This window comes from Anomalospiza imberbis, chromosome 3 (assembly GCF_031753505.1).
Source record: "Anomalospiza imberbis isolate Cuckoo-Finch-1a 21T00152 chromosome 3, ASM3175350v1, whole genome shotgun sequence".
NCBI lineage: Eukaryota > Metazoa > Chordata > Aves > Passeriformes > Viduidae > Anomalospiza > Anomalospiza imberbis.
The window spans coordinates 7,598,379-7,618,356 of record NC_089683.1 but is presented as its reverse complement, the minus strand read 5'-3'; the positions used below and the strand labels follow the sequence as shown (position 1 = coordinate 7,618,356).

The 19,978-nt window shown below is 42.8% G+C and overlaps 2 protein-coding genes across 10 annotated transcripts in view; one reads left to right on the top strand and one right to left on the bottom strand.

The window, feature by feature from the left end:
* Positions 1-19,978, top strand: part of FAM228B (family with sequence similarity 228 member B) — a 36,633-nt gene that overhangs the window by 8,561 nt on the left and 8,094 nt on the right. Inside the window, exons 6-8 of the mRNA XM_068183329.1 lie at positions 12-102; positions 8,096-8,246; positions 15,401-15,537. The gene's annotated coding sequence lies outside the window, so the exon portion shown is untranslated. The remainder of the gene's footprint in view (positions 1-11; positions 103-8,095; positions 8,247-15,400; positions 15,538-19,978) is intronic.
* Positions 646-19,978, bottom strand: part of ITSN2 (intersectin 2) — a 79,967-nt gene continuing 60,634 nt past the window's right edge. For 8 of the 9 annotated variants that reach the window (XM_068183322.1, XM_068183319.1, XM_068183324.1 and 5 more), the window contains 11 exons: positions 9,228-9,349; positions 8,259-8,365; positions 7,446-7,629; positions 6,775-6,873; positions 6,457-6,624; positions 5,389-5,601; positions 4,536-4,657; positions 3,912-3,994; positions 3,687-3,770; positions 3,227-3,400; positions 646-2,120 (listed from right to left, as the gene is read on the bottom strand). In XM_068183322.1, the coding sequence (XP_068039423.1) occupies positions 1,963-2,120; positions 3,227-3,400; positions 3,687-3,770; positions 3,912-3,994; positions 4,536-4,657; positions 5,389-5,601; positions 6,457-6,624; positions 6,775-6,873; positions 7,446-7,629; positions 8,259-8,365; positions 9,228-9,349 (1,514 nt within the window). In that variant the 3' untranslated portion in view covers positions 646-1,962. Of the gene's footprint in view, positions 2,121-3,226; positions 3,401-3,686; positions 3,771-3,911; positions 3,995-4,535; positions 4,658-5,388; positions 5,602-6,456; positions 6,625-6,774; positions 6,874-7,445; positions 7,630-8,258; positions 8,366-9,227; positions 9,350-13,662; positions 17,251-19,978 lie in introns of those variants that run through there. The other variant, XM_068183328.1, reaches the window with a different exon arrangement.

The following is a 19,978-nucleotide window of genomic DNA, read 5'->3' as shown; positions in this document are numbered from 1 at the left end:
TCTCTTTAAAGGATGAAAGTCATCAACCAGCACAATGACAGAGAGAGCCAGCGATGTCACCTGTGCTCTAGCTGACCACAGCAGCAAGCACAGCCATCAAAGGTACCCTTTACAAAATAGGTTACATGCACTGCCAAAGCAAGTGAGAACAGGCCAGGCCTTTGGGCAAACTGCAATAAACCTACCGTCTTAAACATGTAGTTCTGAAATGTTGTTACCCAGCAGCCAAAGAAATGTCTGAGGTGCTGCTCCTCTTCATGTCAGATCCAGTTCAATGCTCTACAAGCCAAAACTTGCTATTTTATGAGTTTTAACTTGGGCTGAGCTCAATAAAGACAGTGCTGGTGTTCTCTCCTGGAGACAGTGTCCAAGCAGTAAATCAAACTTTTAACATACATTGTAGGTGTTTTGAGAAGGCAGGAAATAAGTAGGGGAGAGGAGATGAGAAGTGGTTTACAAAACATCTGGTACTTTCTGGAGAGTTGGTGCTGAGCAGCAGCTGCTGCCAGTGTCCTCAAACCTATCCCTCTCCTGTGCAAGTGCAGTCCCATCTGCCTGCTGCTCAGCAGCTCTCGGCTGAAAACCTGGAAACAGAATTTTCTCTGTCCTCCAAACTCCCGTTGTACAGACAGAATCTCTCAAGAGTTGCCAAGAGTTGAGTTTTATTTAGGATTAGAAATACTGAACCACAGAAAACTGTTAAATGTAACAGAGGTTGACTCAGTAATAGGAGGGTGCACAGATGGTGACTAGGGGGGAAACTGCCAGACTTCAGGAAGAATTTCTGCACCCGTGGAAAACAAGGGCACAGGCTGCTCAGAACTGCATGCTGTGCTTCTGCAACAAAGCAGTTTAAAGGAGGGAATAGAATGGTTACAATTTAACAAATATTTATAAACAAACTTTCTTTTTTTTAAACCATCCCTGATTTGGTGCCAAGAGAATGTTTTTCCTTTCATTTCAACCAGTTCATTTTACAGTTTATACTGGGGTGACAGTTCCCCAGAGCAAACCTTTTAAACTTCTGATAAACTTTCCTTGAACAAATCCTATAAGTTTTTCTCATTATTTCACATTCCCCTATACAATAAAATATACTTTTTTTAAAAATCACTATGCATCAATAAACATCTGTAGACAAATTAATAAACTTATATTTTACTCTCTATATACATGTTGGCAATGTCAAAGCTTCAAGATTCACATGGAGGTCTGCAAGACCAAGGAAATGTACACAAATAACTTATACTTAGGAAAAAACCCAAAGAGCTGAAGAGTATTTTGCCACATTGTTGTGGGTCACAGTATTTAAAATATTTTTTTTTCTATTTATTCTTCACAACCACATTGTCTCAGCAGAGAATGATAAATCAAACTGAAGCAGAAAGAAAAATCAAGTAGCAGTTACTGATTCCAGTGCAGAACTAAAGTCAAGTAAAGAACTATGCTCGATTCTTAAAAGAATGTACAATATATTGGAGACTTCTCCAATGCTAAGGCTTCTTCAGCATTTAACCGTTAAAACGATCATCCTGAGATGGGAAAAATCCAGTGGATATCACTTTTAAGATTTCAAATGGAATGATTCTAGTGCTGAGCTTAAACCATTCCTCAGTCTGACTGTCAGACTAAGTGGTAAAATACACAAACAGCTTGGTGCCACATTTCTAAATAATACTTTTTATGGCCCTGAAAATGGAAACATTGGCATCCAAACCCAAGATATTCCAACATAATAAAAAGGCACTGAGCTATAGTACTGTATTTACAGTAACATTTGTGTTTGCATAGATCAACAACTCGGAACACTGCAAGGAACTAAGCGCAACCAGGAACTAAGAGGAAATACAGAAGCAGCAGGAATTCTTGCTTAATAACCAGCATGGGACAAGGAATCTTTTACCAAAAGATGTTCAGGCTGTTAGCTTCAGTTGTCCTTCATAAATTAAAAAAAAAGCGTTCTTAGAGGAGTGTTTTCTGATCAAAGAGCTGCAGGTCAAAGCGCACCCACACTTCTCCTGTTGGAACTTCATGCAGCAGTAAGTGTTTAGTTGTGGGGCCTTTGCTTTCTTGTTCTGTTCTGATTTTTGCTACTGGAACTTCAGTGCGACCCAAAAAATCTGTTGGGCAAATGAATAAGAAATTTCATTAGGCAAAAGTGTTGACCATAGAAAATCTGAGTGAGGCAGGTTAATGCAATGCTGTGGGGTACATGCTCAGTTCCAGAGCACTGCTCCTGGGCTTCCAGTTGGACTGGACCCCAGCCCTGTGTAAACCAGTCAGCAGTGACAAAAAGGGGCCTTTTTAGAAGAGAACAATGCTATGGAATTAGGACGTCACAGTTTGAGCTAAGGGCCTTAAAAATACTCTTAGAAAATACCCTTTCAGAAACACAATTTCAACTGTTCTTCAGTTTCAGAGCTGGCTAGTCAGAGTTAGGTGATGGAACTTGTTACAAATCAGCTGAGGTGCTCAAAGACACTAAAAAAGCAACTATTTTGGCTCAGCCAACTTTTAATTATGCCTATGTATCATGCCTTTCACTAGAACAACCTTCAACAATTACCACTACTAGTAGGTTTACAGTCGTATTCAGAAATCATACACATTCTGTGCGGCTATTTCTTACATGACATCTTTGTGTGTGTGTGTGCATTAAAAGGTTCACCATGGACTGAAAACCAAGACTCAGTTGTCCAACTGGGAGAAGCAGCCAGCCAAACTCACATTAACTCACAGGAGAAAAGACTGTTACACACAAGGCATCTCAGGTCAGGCAGTTCCCTGCAAATGTGCAGTAACTGACTGTGTGTCACCTGAAAAAGCACTCAACCTTTTAGAGAATATGAGAAGCAACTGACTGCCAAAAACGTGCTCAGTTTCCAAGCAACAAGAAAGCTGATCAAGCTGTTGCTGTGAAAATATAACCCAGGACCTTATTTTTAAGCACCTATCATGAGTAGAACTTCTGCTTTCAACTTGTCTGTCTCTTAAGTCTGACAAGAAAATAATTCTGTGTCTGATACAGAAGCCAGACTGGGATCAAATCTGACTGCCTGGAGTTACTGGCTCTGGAAGGCTGTTGAACCTCCTGAGTATTGAGGCATTGTTTTTACCCAACATTTCTCAGGCAGCAGTCAGACCTACAGGCTCTTGAAAGTGCTGCTGAGGAACTGGGTACCTCAGCTAGCAAAAAAACATTCTTTGCCTAAATATTCACACTTACCATCAGGTGAGAACTGATCCCTGTCAAACATGGTGATACACAGGACATCCTGATACAGATCCTTGATGAAGAACTGGCAGTTGAAGTTCCACTTGGGGTTCAGGGTGTCCTGCAGGGTCCTGGTAGTGTAGCTCTGTGAGCCCATGCTGATCTCACAGTACGGGTTGCTCTTCCCTAAACACAGAACACAGAGTGAAACCCCTCTGCAGTGTAGAACCTCCCCTTCCATCTGCAGCCTGCCGGGACACACATCAATGCTGCTGCCAGATGAATTGGATCAGGCAATCCTATATCCTGGAGCAGCACAGAGCTGGTTCTTCACTCGGTCCTCTGAAACTAAAGAATGACTATTTCATATAGAAACTGTATCACAGTGATTCCCAAATGACCAACTCCTCTCAGTAAGCCTTTCCAAATGTTACAGGAATAAAACTGCTCTGAGACTGTTTCCCTCACTTACCATTGGGCTTACAGGCCTTTAGTTCCGTTGCTTCAATCACGTGCACCATCAAGCGTCCTATTCCTGAGGTTTTCTGTGAACGAGCTGGGAACAAAGAAGTCAGAAATAAACAGATTGGTTGGAACTGTAGTAACTGGCAATAGATCTGTAGGAGACACTGGCATCCTTCAGGAAATGCCCTGCCCCTGTATCCAGGTGGATAGAGGGAAATACAGAACTGGGTACCTTGATAAGCTTTTTCACGTTTCCTCTTCTCCGTTTCAATGTACTGCTCTGAGGCTGCTTTGATTTTCTGGACCCAGGCTGTCCTGCAGAGAGCAATCCCTACAGTCAGGGTCATCCCACAGGCAGAAAAATCTTCAGTGACTCTGCCCCACTTTCTTTCCCAATTCTCCCCTCCCTAAATTTTAGAGGCTTCACAAATCAAGTCAGTTCATGGACTAAGGTGATGGGGTTTTTGGACTTAATCTTATGCCACATTCCAAGTCAGCCTCAATTAACTAGATGTGGAGTTGCTGTTTTATTAAAGACTGCTGGGTCACATTAAAGACTGCTCAGGACCAGGGAGGGGTCCTATGGCATGCTGGATTTTGCAGCCCTAAACTGTTCTTCAATACAACTGAAACATCAAGAAGCAGCAGATGTGGCTGGATGCCACTGCAAGAGCTGCTGCAAATCAGAACAAAATTAGAGAAAACTTCTCATTCAAATGAGAGTCAAGTGAGTTTATTTCCTGACCAAGAGACAGCTCTGTTCCTGAGCTCAGGGTCCCTGTGTCTGCTCACTGGAAACACAGCCTGCAGCATCAATGAACAAGTTTAAGCTCAGATTTGAATTTTCATTACTCACCGCTCGTTAATGTTGTCAGTTTTAAGTGTGTAAACTCTGTCAATGTGTGATATGTGAAAAACTGGCTCATCACTTGAAGGGTCTGTGGGCAGCTTCACAAGGACTTCATTAAGGAAAACCGGCTGAAAGAAAAGCAAATGTCACTGTGGCAGCATCACCCTGTGACAATAGGCAGACACTCTATATGCATGTTTAAATACACTGTTTTCCTGTAGGGAAAATGAAAGTTATAGGACACAGGACAAACAAAGAGATCATCACGTAAAGGATGCAAGAAAGGGCTGAGAGAAAAACTTCTCTGGCATTTCACCCCATTCTGCTTTCCTAGGCAAAGAGCTTTGTGAAAGAGGAAGGAGTGTGCAAGTAGAGCTGCAGTGTGGAGCTCGGAAATCCAGGAGTTGCTCAGGTTCTCTGTGGGAAAGCAGCCCTGATACTTAAGCTTACGTCTCCAGTTTCAGAATCTTGAGAACACACACTGTGTGGGCACAAAGACTAAAATTTTCCATCTTCTTCTTCTGTCGTTTTCTGAAGGACAGAAATTTTCTTGTGGATGCAGGAACCTGTGCAAACTGAAGTCAAGGCTCCTGCTTCTGAACATCCCACTCAGCTGTTCAGGCACGATGCTACCTCTGCCCCTTCCCCACAGAGTGGATGGAAGTGTTAGTTAAACCAAGATACAGAAGTCTGTCTTTTTCTGGGTATTAAGCCAATGTCATTTGTGCATGTTGTTTGCCAGAACGTGCCCATGTGACAGCAAAAGGGGCCACACTGCTAATCCCAGTGAGAGAGCAGCATTCCTCATGAGAAGCCAGGACCCACTGTACCAACACTTGGAGCACCTTGACTCACTCACCATTTTGTACATTTTGAACTGGGAGTTGGATTTCGGGCTGAACAGTTTATCGGATCCGGAAGACACGAACTGTTTAACCATGTAGGTGAGCAGCAGGAAGTCATTGAAAAGGAATCCATACAGCTCCTTACTGCTTTTGGCCTTGTACAGCTTTCCACTGTGCAGCAGCTTCCGTGGTCCCAAGCAGTTTGTGAGGGAGTTGAACACGGGTTGCTGGGGAGAGACAAAACCCATTAGCAGCAGCAAGTCTGTGCAGACATCAGCTCCTGCTCCTCTTCACTGTGGAGATTGACCGAGCTGCTGAAAATGCTCTTCTCTTTTGTTTAATGAATTCCATTCTACATGAAGAGAAGGGAACTGTTCTGTGATCAGCCATGGCCACAAGCACAACTTCCACCTCAGAGGAGATTTAAGCTTTACCAAAAACACACCGAGGGATGAGCAGATGGAGGAATTTTACTGCATAGCCACCTCTGTGTTGTCCACAAACTCTGTTTAAGAAGAGGCTGTATAGGCTGCAGTCAGGTCACCTCTTACAGGTGATTAGGTGATAGCACAGGACAGACCTTCTGGGTCTGTCAAGCCCTGGTTCCTTATGCAGTGGAGAACTGTCACACACACCTCAGGCTGAAGGCTGTCCTGAAAGGTACAGGAGCCTGAACACCACATATCCTTGAGGATCTGCCACTGAGGGCTGCTGTTCCCTTCCTGCTTGAAGGAAAACCCTGGGAAACACACACTAAGTGAAATCCTCCATAGTAACACCTGACTTAGCCCAGTGGTAGCATGATCAGGAGTTCAGAGAGATTTATTTCTGTCTGTTTAATGGTCTAAATGGCACCAGTTTTTAAGCTGATAAATCAAAATTTCTCTGCCACTACAGTCATGCAAAAACAATGGTTCATCATGTTATGGCTGTGAGTAGAATTCAATAAAAGCTTCCCTGCCTAGAGCTCAGCAGTGGATCATGTTCCAATAAGGGATGTCATCAAGGACTCACGTTCCCTCCCCAGTCTTCCTGAAATGACTCTGAAAAACCCCAGCCCTGCAGAGCATCAGTGCAGGTACCTCAGCAAGGCCTTCACACTGGACGTGGGCCTGGATCCATTCCAGCCTGTCTGAGTTCTCCTTCTCACGCACGCCCTCGTTCACCTGGGAGCACAACTCCTCCGCACGCTCCAGGGCAAGCCGGAGGTTACTGTGATCTGGGTGGTTCTCTGCAGTGTTCTCTAGAATCTGGCGTGGATCAAAGAGGGGAGAAAGCAAGATAAAAACAGAGGTAAGCCTGTAAGAAATCCCCATAAAGGGACAAGCCTTTATCTTGGCTTTTGCTATGGAGATCAAACTCAAAGTCTTCACCTACAAATCCTCACTTGTGGTACTCACACTCTTTATGAGCAGGGGGTAACGTGTTATCCTTTGCATGGGTTTCAGGAGGAAGCTGGAGAGGGGCATTCCTTTGCAGCGAGGGTCCAGGGCAAGTTTCTGTGGTGCAACCCAGAGATTTAGCAGAGACATTGCATTAGTCATCAGAAAATAGTTGCATCACTGTCACTGAATACTGAAAATTCTCTTATCAGATTCATTTTTCCAGGCATTCCAAGGGATCTTGGATTTTTTTCAGTAAGCAAACACTACTTATCTAGAACAAACAAGAAAGCTGGCAGTGTCATTGCACCCAGATGCTTTGCCAGTGTAAATCACAGGGTCATTGTTCATGCAGAATCCTTACATTCAAAACTGTTCCAGCTTTTAACATCACAGACTCCACTCAGGTTGAAGAAGAACAAAGCAATGAAAGAAACAAATGCCTGATGTCAGCTGTTCTGGCAATTTTCCTTTTATAGCCTGAGCAAATTAGCTAGAGAGAAAGTGTTATAAATAAAGAGCACACACAGTATTGTTTACATGGTCACCATGTAAATACACCTTGGAAGCTTCTTAGCTATTCTTGCAGGATTTTACTCTTCTGGGTTATTCTGATGTGATCAATGCTGGTTAGACGGGCTCATGTCATTGAGGAAAGGAGAGGGCACAAAAGCCAATGAATCAGATACCTTTAAGTAGTCTTTGAAATCAGCATCTTCATCGGTTTTCTGCTGCAGCAGGGACGCTCCGTTGAGCTGGCAGCTGCAGAACCGAATGTAGGCCTGCATGTGGGACAGCTCTGCTGCCAGGATGTCCCCGATCATCTGCACCGGCATCTTCTCGCCTCCAGTTTTCTTACGCACCCGCAAGGCTCTGCGGACGAGGAAAGACACTAACATCCAACTTTGCTGCCAAGTCTGCGACGCCTAAATCACAACCCTTACAGATCCACCTCTGAAAGGACACAAACCTGGCAGGTGAATTTCCTTACACAGCACAGGCACTTCCAGGAGGTGCCAGAGTCCTGCCTGAAACCCCAGGAAGTCACCCTGACACAACACCCTGAGATGAACAACTTCCCTGATGGGGTCTGGGAGAGTGGGACCCTCCTTTGAGGTTTCTGGGATAATCAGCATCAATCTCTACATTCAACCGGCATCCCATTCAGTGAATTACTAGCTACTGTATCTTTCTAAAGATTATTTTTAGAGAATAAAAGGTTGCTTTGCAGAAAACTGGGAAGAAAAGCTCCCTACTTTTGTATAGGGTCTGTTTTTAAGATATTACAGCAAATGTACATCTGTTCTTGCTGTTTATTTTTGCCTCTCTCTTATTATAGCTCCTTTTGAAGCAGTCTGACTGCATTTAGATGATCTGAATGCAAGCATCCACAGGAAATAATCAGCAAGGACAGAATATTGACTGTAAACCCTGCAAACTTCCTGGGAAAAGAATGACAGAATAATGAAAAGGAAAACGTAAGAGTGCAGGTAAGTACTCACTTTAGTAACTTTGTATTTGACATGATGAGTTCCTTCCAGTTAACAAAGATCAACCCCATTTCTCCTTCTGTGAGACAGCCTGAATCAGCCATTGGTTTTTGGAAAACCTGCAGCCAAAAAATGAGCAATTCTTCAGAGAACAGAAACAGCTCAGCCTCTTGCTTAGCCCAGCAGTGACTTTTTTTGACTGCTCAGTGTCTAATTTCTCAGCAGTTAAAAGCAGTTTCTTACTAGCACTTGTGACAGCTGTTTCCCCTGACCGTGTGACCCCATTCTGACACCAGCATCAGCACTTGCAAAGTGAGGACAAGCACTGGGACCTGCAGGCTGACAGCTCAGCAGAAGCATTCCTGTGATTTCAGGGTCAATCACTGCACAAATTAAACTCAGGCACTGCTCCTCTCCCCTGACCCAGAGCACTCAGGGTCATCCTGTGTGCAGAACCACAGCTGCTCTCTCAGGGGCCCTCAGCACCTCATCTCTGGGGGCAAAGCACCCCTGTGACTTGACTATTTAACATCTGCCACACTTCACCACATCATTGTTCTATACACAGAGGTCAAGGTGGACCCCCAAGAGCACTTAATGCTGGCCTGTCCCTGCCCTGCTGAGGGAGGTGGTCTTGCTTCCAGAAATAAGACTGGGGAGAAGGCGCATGAAAAGCTTTTGTGGTGCTTCTACAGGTCTGTGCAGCTCTGCTTGACATCTGGCCCTAGCCCATCATCTTTTTACTGAGCTCAAACAACTAAGAATAGGATTTGGAAAACAGGAAGGTCTTTGTAAGCTGATGGGTTTCACAAAGTGGTGCTTTTGCCTGGTAAGAAACCACATATCATTCACTGGAAAGGGAGGTGCCCACACACCTTTCTTCCTCCATCATCTCACAATACATAAGAATCCCTTTATTGTAATTACTCAGTACAGAGGTGTTCTTTTTCCAAATGCACTTTCACATCCAAGACATCTCACCTCTATGACGAGCTGTAGATCGTCCATGTACCTTTCCTCCGTCTGAATGAGCTCGTGAATGTAGCCCTGCCTTTTCCTTTCCATGGGCTGCATGGTGTCAAGGCTCTGGAGATCAGCACACCCTGCAGGAAGTAAGTCAGGAGTTCAGATCCCACTCAAGGCATTAAATCTGATAAATTAACAAAATTGCACCAGCATTCAGCAGTCTATGGCTCAGACTATACAGGCACTGATAAACCCTCTCTGCAGCAGGAGTGGGTTTCAAAATCAAGTGATGTAGCAATTGACTCCCTCCCTTCTTTGTGTCACTTTTCAGTCTATCACCTTTTTATTTCTTTGAACACCCCTTGTACTGTGATGCAGAATAAGAGTTCCTAACTTCTTGCCACTCCATTTGTCTCATGACTTTTCTCATCTCTTCTGCCACACTGATTTGAAACTGTGATTTTCTCTTACCTTGAGCAATGTCTTTTTGGACTTGATGATCTTAAAGGTCTTTTCCAACCTTAATGATTCTATGATTTTAAGTTGTATTTTGTGAGATGAAGTCATAGAAAATGTGGCTGGTCCTGACTTAGGGCATTGTACCTTTAATCCCCACCCCATTTCTGAAGTTCTCTCTGCCTTAGTTATTAATTTATGATACAAACCACCACTACAAATTTGTAAAGCTGTAACACAACGTTGTAGTTGTGTAACTCACAGCTGTGCAACTTTTATTTTTCTCAAAATGACCTGGAAATATATTGAATTATTTTCATGCATCAAGGATGAAGAATCAAAATCATGCACAGGAACACACTGACAGTCAGTGACACAAACTCAAAGTTTCTCTCAGAACATGCAAACCCTGCAGCTTCACACAACTCTTGCTCTACTGGATATTAGTAAACAAGACTACAGTGTTCAAAGTTTAGTAACCAAACCAAAAACTGGTAAAACCAGAGTGGTGAATGTGTTTAGCTGGGTAAAGGAGAGCACAGAAAGTCAATCTGGTCCCTCTGTCAACCATCACAGCAGAATATTGCAAAGCAGCAGGGTGGGGGAAAAGGAAAAAAGAAGGAACAATTACAGAGCGTTTGAGAACATCCATCTATCACTGGATGTGATGGCATCAGACTGCAATACCAGGTGAACTGTGGGTTTTGCAGGACAGCAGAAAAGACATCACAGGGACTCACTTTGATCCAGCAGTTCTAGAGGAACAATACTTCGTGAAGGTTCACAGGAGTTGTGAAAGGCAGAATGACCTACAGCAGGAAGGGCTGTGTCTCCCCTGTCACCGTGACACTCCTGGCACACAAGGATGTGACTATTCACTGCCAAGGTATAGATCTGCTCATGGGAAGGTGAGTTAGTAATAAATTTGAGGGACTAAAAACAAGAAACAGTAAACATTTGGCTGAACTTGATGTGACAGTGGCCTAATGGAAACCTCAAAGGCTCCTGAGCTTCCAGCTACACCAGCATCAAGGTGCTCTGAAAGAGCAACTGTCAGCAGAAGAGAAACTCTTGCCAAGTGAAATTTTAGGACACCATAACAAGGAAACCGTTTGAACAACACAAAGAAGTAAAACAGCAGCAAAGGCAACAGCTAGATTGAAAATCAGGACCTTTCAGGTCTGTTTTGCACACTAAGGAGGATCACAGATTTTAAGCTTTCTGACAAGGTTTGAAAAAAACACTTTTAAAGAAGAGATGAGAGATTGCAGCTCTTTTGATCACACAGAATACGCCTTCTGGCCTTAGTTATCCCCAAAGCTACAGCCAGTCCAAAATTAGATGAGAAAAACAAGTGAAGTTACAGATAAAAGTGATTCCTGCAAAGTTTGTTGTCTTACTCCATTGAGACAATCTGTGGCCAATGTGCTACTTCTGGATTCTTGTTTAACTCTTCAGTCTGTACAGGACTGAGTTTAAGCCCACTTGGTTACTAAGACATGAAATTTCAGGACAATCCAAGGGCTTGCACAGTAACCAGGCATTCATTGTCCAGACTGGGAAGTCTCAGCTTTGGCCAGTGGCTCCCTTTCCTACTGTAAGGTGCACTCCTGTAACAGAAGCAGGGATGGACTGAAGCTCCTGTTGGCTTGTCCCAGCTGCTGGAACAACACACCTGCTGGGATTTGGCTCTGTCTCATGCTGACCACTGAAAGCTGGGGCCAAGCCTGGGAGACAAATGAGCCTTTTTTATGCATTAAAATGGATTTGGTTTATAAATTCGTTATCAGATGCAAAAAGTTCAGTTACACTAACTGGCTCCTGTGCTAACCTTGTGTTTGGACTGTCAGCTTCTGGGATGAAGGGACAAATGCTACTTTGCATTTATTATTATATATAATTTTATTTAAACACTAGTGTTTACTAGTGAAAACACTCCCAATTTTGATAGGTCTGATGATACTGGCATAAAAACATATTATACAATCCCCACATTTGATTTTAGAGGGTGAATTCAGGCATTTGAGTCTGAAGGGAAAAACAAAAAATAAAAGGAGAATAAACCAGCCTAATAAGTGCATTTGCCAAAGTTTTCCCTAAGTGGCCACAGCAACCCATGGGCTGACTGATGCTGAAAGGGTGGAGCTACATCTCTACCCCTTCTCCTCCCACACTGCTGTTCCCTCCTTTCCTTGCATCAATTCTGGCACTTATCTGTCTCCCTGCTCACATGCTGGCAGCAAACAAATCCCAAGGGGGGAAAAAGAAAATAGCACTTTTCTGCTGGTTTAACAGCCAGGAATGTGCATGGAAGCAGTAAAACTGCCTTGTTTGGCAGCAGAAAGCTCTTGGCTTGGCTTCCCTCTGGTGCAGCTTCATCCCAAGCTCCCCAGGCAGCTCAGGAAGAGCAGTGGGATTTTTGGGAGTGTCTGCAGCAAGGATAATTGCAGCTCCTCACTTGCTCTGCTGACTAAGAGGGATACCTGTTCCCTGGAGGGGAAGCCAGCTTGCCTCTCCCACCAAGAGCAGGCAGTGCCAGGCTTTCAGCCAGCCTGGGGCACAGCCTGCCCAGCTCCCTCTCCAGAACATTCACCAGAATGAGCATGGGGTGTCTGGAACCTTGGAAACTCAGGGCACAGCAACAGAGAGATGCCTACACTGACTGTGGTGTCCTCTGGGCTAAATCCTGCTCTCTGAGCTGAGGAAGCACCTGCCAGGGTAAAACAACCTGGAGAGTTTATAAACAGTAAATCCCAGTCTCTGAAGTTGTATTTAAAATTATACGTTCCAAATATACCTGAACAAGGACCATTTTTTCCTACTAATATAACTACCCCTGCATGAAATACTACTGTTTCACAGTGAAAAAATGCTCTCTTCTGCAGGAGATTCAAAGCCCTGGAAGACATGGGGGGCTGGGGGAGAAAACCTTCCCAATTACTGACTTTTTGGGTATGAGCCCATTCAAGGGGAAGAGGGACAGTTTCTGAAGAAAGGAAATCCTCCAGTGAAAGACAAATGAGTAACATATATCACTATTTTCCTAACAGACTTTCCCCCTCAATGGACAGGGGAAAAAAAGCCATTAAAAGTGACAGCTCTGAAAAGACATTTCAACCCTCCAACAGGAGCTCAGGCACTCATCTGGAAGGATGTAGCTACACCAGAGGCACTAACTGTTTTGGGTGACCAATGAAGACTATTTAGGGATAGAGAAGAGTTTTAGATTTGATATTAGGAAAACTTTCTTCATGGAAAGGGTTGTAAAGCTGCCCAGGGAAGTGGTGGAGCCACCATCCCTGGAAGCATTAAAAAACATTGATATGGCACTTTATGATTTAGTTTATTTGTGCTGCATTAATGATTGGACTTGATGATCATAAGATCTTTTCCAACCTAGGTTTGTTTAGGGTTAGGGTTTTTTTGGAAGGGGTTGTTTATTTGTTTTGATTGTTTGACTCTGAAGCCAGCTGAAATGGCTGGGAAAAAAACAGGTAAAGGTTGGGCGTCTTTTTCCTGTCTCCATTTTCCCAGCCTGCCACAGGAAGGCCACAAGCGCCCTTAAGGACCATGGGCTGGCATTAGCACAATCCCTTCAGGACAGCCAGAGAGCAGCTGATGGCATCAGGGGACACCACCACAGCCAGGTGCAAGCTCTGCAGCCACACACAAGGCCAACGCACTCCTGTCACTCCTGGAGCCACCAGCAGCCTCTGAAACCCACTAAAGGAACTAATACAAGAAATCTGCTACTGTGGAAAAGGCAGTTTCCATCAGGCCCTGGGAGAAATAATGAAAACTTTTATCCAATCTCCCTTAATCAGTAAACACAGGATACTGTGCTACAACAAAGGAAATTTATTCATCCATTTTCAAGAGGCAAAAAGCAAAATCAACTCACTCCATCACAGGTGATACAATGCTCATTCCAAGCTATTCAGCTGGGAAAAAAATCCTCCCCAGATGGACAAAAACACACAACAGACAAACTAGATCATTTTATGTGTCCCTTTAATAAAATACATTTGCATAGTTATCTTACAACTTTGTTCAAATCCAAAGGTGAACAATTGCCTCATGCTAAGCCCAGCCTGCATTCACATGTCTCAACAACCATCCCACACGTGACACTCAAGCTTGGAAAGGACAAGGAGGGGCTTTAAGGCAGCACACACCAGAACGCAGCAGTTTTATGGGTTCATTACACTGAAGTAGCACGACCCTGCAGCAGCTCCCACTGCAGGACAAGGAGTGTGGGTCCTCCTACCAGCAGACTTATTTACAGGTGTTTCCAACCCTGCCCACGAGAATCACACAGGGAATACAATCTGACATGGCTCTGAGATGGCAGAAATGTTCAGTGACCAGAGGGAGATGTTTCAGTTACTAGTGTGTAACTCTCTGATGGAGCTTTGTGCCTTCTGCTCCTGACTGCACCATTAATCATGTGGAGACAGTGATTTGGGTGCTCCCAGCCCTCACCACCACAGGCTCCTCACACACCCAGTCCTGCCTCTGGTCCCAGTGGTGGCACAAAACCTTCCTGTGTGGATCCAGCTCTGGATCAGGAACTAAGCTTGTGTCAAACCAGGCTTCTGTAGTTTGTTAGTCCATTATGCAAACCAGGGAGTTAAAGAAATAGTGTTTTGGTACCCGTTCTTGTGCATTTACAGCACTGTTTGGTTCTCACCCCCAGTGACACCAGGGCCCACAGGAAACAACATTTAGCAAGTACCACACTGCAGGCAACAGCAAACAGCGTATTTTGCTTTCCATATTGGCTTCAGTTTTACTTTTTAACCTTGTCTGGCTCTCAGCAACATTTAGACTCTCAGCTCTTCCCTGGGAACATGAGTTCAACAAATAACTTTGTTTTCCACCTTGTCCTTAGTTCCACAGCCAACCTTTTTCACCCAAATAAGGGTGATTTTACTTGACTGGCTGGGATGACCAGCTGAACTCAACTCTAAGGTATTTTATCAACAAAGAGGTGGATTGCACACAACCAGAAAAAAAGCAGAATTTTTAAAAGTAAAAGTCTGATTTAAATGCAACTTCTAATAGTCACACTGCTTCATTGATACAGAATTTTTAAAAATAGTCTTGCTGTATATACATCCTTGGCATAGTCTTTCCTTTGGATGATCTGATGTGTGTATCCAACTATTTCTGCACCACTGTGCAGGAAAGCAGAGCTTTCAGGCAACTGTGCTGGAGCTGTGCTAGGCAAACTTTTGCAGTACAGATGAATATTGAAGGCAGGGACTATGTCTCTCTCAATCAGGATTATTAAGGTGTGTTATAATTATATTTATCATTACACTCAAAGGAATTTAGAGCATACTCAGGTAATACTGAAACATGAAAAGATAGCTGTGAAAGCACAAAATGCTTCACTTCAATACTCTTCAGTTCAGACTTCGAGGCAGAGGTTTCAATAATTATCAGTGCTCACACCTACACAACAACACAGGGCTACCTGTGTGAAACTTTGCCAACAGTACTGTAACCTCCAAATGTAGCAGTAAAAAAAAAAAAGAAAGAGTAGAATGCCAGTTGGTTTTGGAAAATGTCACAAAAGTATATCCTCAAACACCTCAGTGAGGATGGGAAGTTGTTTTTAATTTTTCAAAGACAATTAGTAATAATCTGGCATTCAAGGAAAACTGACTGAACATTGATTGTCAGTGTGGCTCAAATCCCACAGATAACAGTGCCTTTTTGCCTTTTAGAAATTACATAATTTAGAAGATCACCTAATTCTTAGACTACAGTACATGACTGCTCGATGCCACTGGTGCAGCACAACACATTTCTGCCTGTATTAAACAGGCTTTCCAAGACAGAGATTCAGAGAAGGCAATTCTGGGTGAGTAGTGTGTTTTAGCAGAAACACTTAAAACATGGTTTCAGAAGGAAATCAAGTAATCTGAAATACTCAAAGGATTATCTAGCACATTATTTGCCTACAACATGACTTCATTCTATAACAAAATACTGGTTCAGACAAAATACATCCAGAATAAAAATCCATTTGTAGTTTTCTGTAGGCACATTGCATAGTCCATATTGCACAGAAGATACATCTCTGAACTAAAGGGCACATATACATTATTTGATCAAGGATATAAATACATAACATTGGATTTTGGAGAAAGGCTTTTAAATCTCTGCGGCTGGATTAACCTTTTCCTGATAGTACCTTCACAACATTCATCTCTATATATAAAGTAAACAAGCAGTTTGTTTTGTAAACATTTCTGATTGCATAAGTGACCTTTGCTGTTTCATAACCAAGTTCAGGAAACCAACTAAATTAAATACTGTGTCTAGAGATCTCTCTTGTTGTTACAAGAGCACAGAACTATTTAATCATAGAAGTAGTCTAGAATTAAATTAACTTTTATTTAAAGAGGAATCAAGGTTACAAGTTCCTCCTTCCCTCCAAACATAGTAAAACATGGGCAGCTCATACTGCACTGCATTTCCAACAGGCCAGAACTGTGGGCTGAGGAGCACAGTTCCATCCTAAATCAAGTGCTCTGTCTTCACTCCAGGTTCTCTTAGGGTCTCTTTCCTGGCAACACCTCTTCATTGAGGTTACCTCTGCAGTAGGCTGCTGCTCTATTTACCAGGAGCAAGAGCAGCAGCATTCAGACAGTACTTTAGACGTCACTGCAGACCACAGCCAGAGACAAACAATTCAGTACCGTGAACCATTTAATGAAAAGAAAGGGCAGGGGAAGGGCCTGGTCACACAGAGGCTGTGCAAGTACTTACTGCAGCAACTAAGCACGTTTGCCAAAACTGAAAGCAAATATGAATGATCAGAATTTAGAGGAAGGAGGCTGTTTAAGGATAGAATGTATTGAGCCAAATAAACCTGAATTCCTGCTGTAGAACTACTGTGAAGGAAGAAAAAACCTTAAAGTATCCTCCACTCTACACTTAATAGTTCTTTCCCCCGTTAAAAAGTGCACTGGATGGAGTGCACCAGATCTAACCCTTAGATCCTGCAGCATGTTTGTAATCACAGTGACTATCAGCAGCAGACAGGTAGGGTTTGTTTCTGGATGAGCCATGAAGGCCCCCAATTTTAAAAGCTCAGTATGTAAGAGATTAAATCAAGTCCATTAGAACAATAATCAATGAACATTTTAATTCTGCAAAATATGTACATTACAACATTAAAAGAACACAAGTGCCCGTGCCAAACAGCCCAGATAAACTGTGCAAATAGTGGGTCTTTGTGTGTCTGCAATCCCACCATGCAAACAATACTTGATATGCATGCTAATGACTACAGTTATCAATCCCAAAGGAAATACTAAAGGAAACAAGAATGAACAGCAGTGAAAGCCACACAAAGACCCACTATCCTTTCTGCTTTTACAAATCCACTGAAACTGTAGATTAGAAGAAAACCCACGAAAACTTAATTTCTTGGTTGGATCTAACGTTCAAACGAAGCAAAAGGATTGTGTCAGACACGTGAGCAGGGCTGGCCACCCTGCCTCCACGCTAGTCAAACTTGGATAGTGGGTCTCTGAGGTGCTTTCACACTGGAAGACAACATTGGGTCCTAAAAAAAAAAAAAACAAAACAAAAAAATGAAGGATAAAATGAACATAAAGAGTGAAACATATGAATTCTACGGACAAAGACAGAAAAACACCAAAAAGGTCAGAAAGGAATGATGAACATTCAACTTTCTGAAAACAGACATCACAAGCTTCCACTCTTGCAGTTTCATATTTACAAACACACAAATTTAAGTACTTATGACCAGCCATTGCTGACTCTGAAAACCCCTGCAGCTCATTCATTTGAAGCAAAAGTTTCTTCCTAAGGAAAATTTCTGTCATGTAGGCTCAACACGTCAAGACCTAAGGGTTTTTTTAAAGGCAATGGCAAAATTTCCTGAGATGTCAAAAAATTTTCTGTAAACTTTACATTTACAAAACCAGAATCTCTCTTGAGAAACTTCTACTGGGACATCAGAAAATCAGATAAAAACTAAACTTGTAAAGAAGAATCTCATTGGAATTTATTCATAACAGCACATAATTAACCTGTTCAATTCTGTTTGAGCCTGAAAGAAATTAAAACCTTGCCTCTAGTCTTACGTGTCCATGGAACAGGAGGTACCACATCCCTCAGAATTCAAGGGCTACATGGTCTAAAGAGAGACACACCTTGTGGGCAATCCAGAGACTATTCCAGGATTACAACCTGGAAGTGTTATCAAGCCTGACTGATATTCACCAAATAGTTTTAGAAATACAAAGTCACTATGGCACTATGAAGTAAGGGATTGATTTCATATTTGATCTTTGGTAAAAGAGGTAAAATTCTGGAGCTGTTGAGTAAAATCTTAGAATAAATCATTAATCCTTATGTGTTAAAATATCAACGTGGAACTGCAACACCTCAAAGCCACTGCTACCATGAACTGTTACTCCACAAGAGAAGTTACTTGGCAAGAAATAGAGAACTTCAAAATGTGTTGTCCACACAGACACAGAAATGGACCGCCCACGAGCACGTCAGTTCAGAAGTTGTTTTTTCACTATGAGCACCCATGGAAATGAGTCGGCTTCATCCACCTGACACTGTGGACAGGAATTACTAAATATCTTTTGTGCATGGAAAACAACTTCTGGAAATACAGATCCTTGTTGCAGGATTTGCCTCATGTCTCCAACATGTCACATCTACAAGTAAGGTTTGGGGAAGACAAAAAATGAGGTAGCTCTAGAGATATTATTACAAACAACAACCTGGAGCTCAGGCGGAGCACCTGAAGGAGTAACTCTGATGTGTGAGGAACTGCAGCAGTGCTGGGCTATGGAAAGCAGAAAGAGTGAACAGAAAACAGTCACTACATGTAGATTAGAGTGGAAAGAACTGGCACAACATTCAGCTCTGAGAGTTTCATGGGATGAGACACCTCAGGATGAACCAGAAGCCCCTCTGGACATGGAGCACAGGTGCGTCCATCTGGCTGAGCTGTCCAGCCCTGAGTAAGAACATCTCTGAGGGATGAACGGATTAACACCAGAAGACATCTAGCAACCAAGTATGCAGACACAGCTGGAGCAGCTGTCTTCCCTCCTTACACTTCTCTCCTGCCTACCCCACCTTAAACATCCCTTTAGAGGAATGGGAAGAGAACCTGGTAGATGTGTCCTTGTCAGATCCTGGTAACAGAGGAAAGACCTGACCCTTGAGATTTAATGGTTGAGATTTACCTAAAGGAAGAAAATCTCAACTAAAGAAAATAAAAGGACACAGCTCATGCTGGTTCCATAGATAAGATGACAAACTTAAGAATTTATCTCATTGAAAAAGCCAACAAATAATAAGAGAACAAGTTTCCAAGTGCAAAGCAGATGAAGACTGGCCAAAATAAAATTATCCCCAGACCAGGCCCCTGGGGAGAACTGTGAAGTGGTAAGAGCACCATGCCTACCCCCCTTACACACACTATGGAAAGGTTGGGAAGAGAACATGGCACTAGACGGTACTGGCAAGACAAAAGATCTGAGATTTGCATGGTTGTGCAAACACTCAAAGATTTATTTTAAATCTATTTGGAAACCTGCTGAGTATATTTATTTTTTATGATGGCTTTTGTGCAAACATTAGAAAAAAGGCTATTAAAACAGGCTATTAAAAAGGTCATTAAAACAGGAGCAAGTCTAACCACCACCACAGTCACCAGGAACACAACTCAACTGTCCTGTGTTCTGCAATCACCACGTGTTTAAGAGACAAACACTCAAACCTACAACAACCTGAAGTCATTTTGTTTTTCTTTTTCTTTCCTTGCAGGGGTTCTATGCCAGGATGTGCAGCTAGACCAAGAGGAAAAGTTCTGGTTTTGTTCTGTTCACAGAGCTATGTCAGCAGCTTAAGAGAAGGGACATCTCACTGACCCCAGTTCCTTCTTTGCTAGGGAAGTTTGCCATTACAACTAATAACTCCCAGAAAAGACTCCAGATACAAAGGTCTTTAAATCTGAGGGAAAACCAGAATTTTCCTAAGCCACAAACCTATCTGAGTAAACCAAATTTGCCTCCTCCCTTTCAAATACCATTATATTTGTTCTAGAAAAAACAGCGGGAAAAACTGCTATTATTCAACAGAGGCATTATAATACTCAGATCAGCAGTTCTTTAAAATGCAACAATGCATTTTTAAAAATATATTCTCTCATATCTCAAAGCTGTTCTGTAGAGGGCCACATCAACGTTTCTGTGGGACAATTTCTTGGTGATTTCACAAGAATACTTGTGATAGTTTCTCTA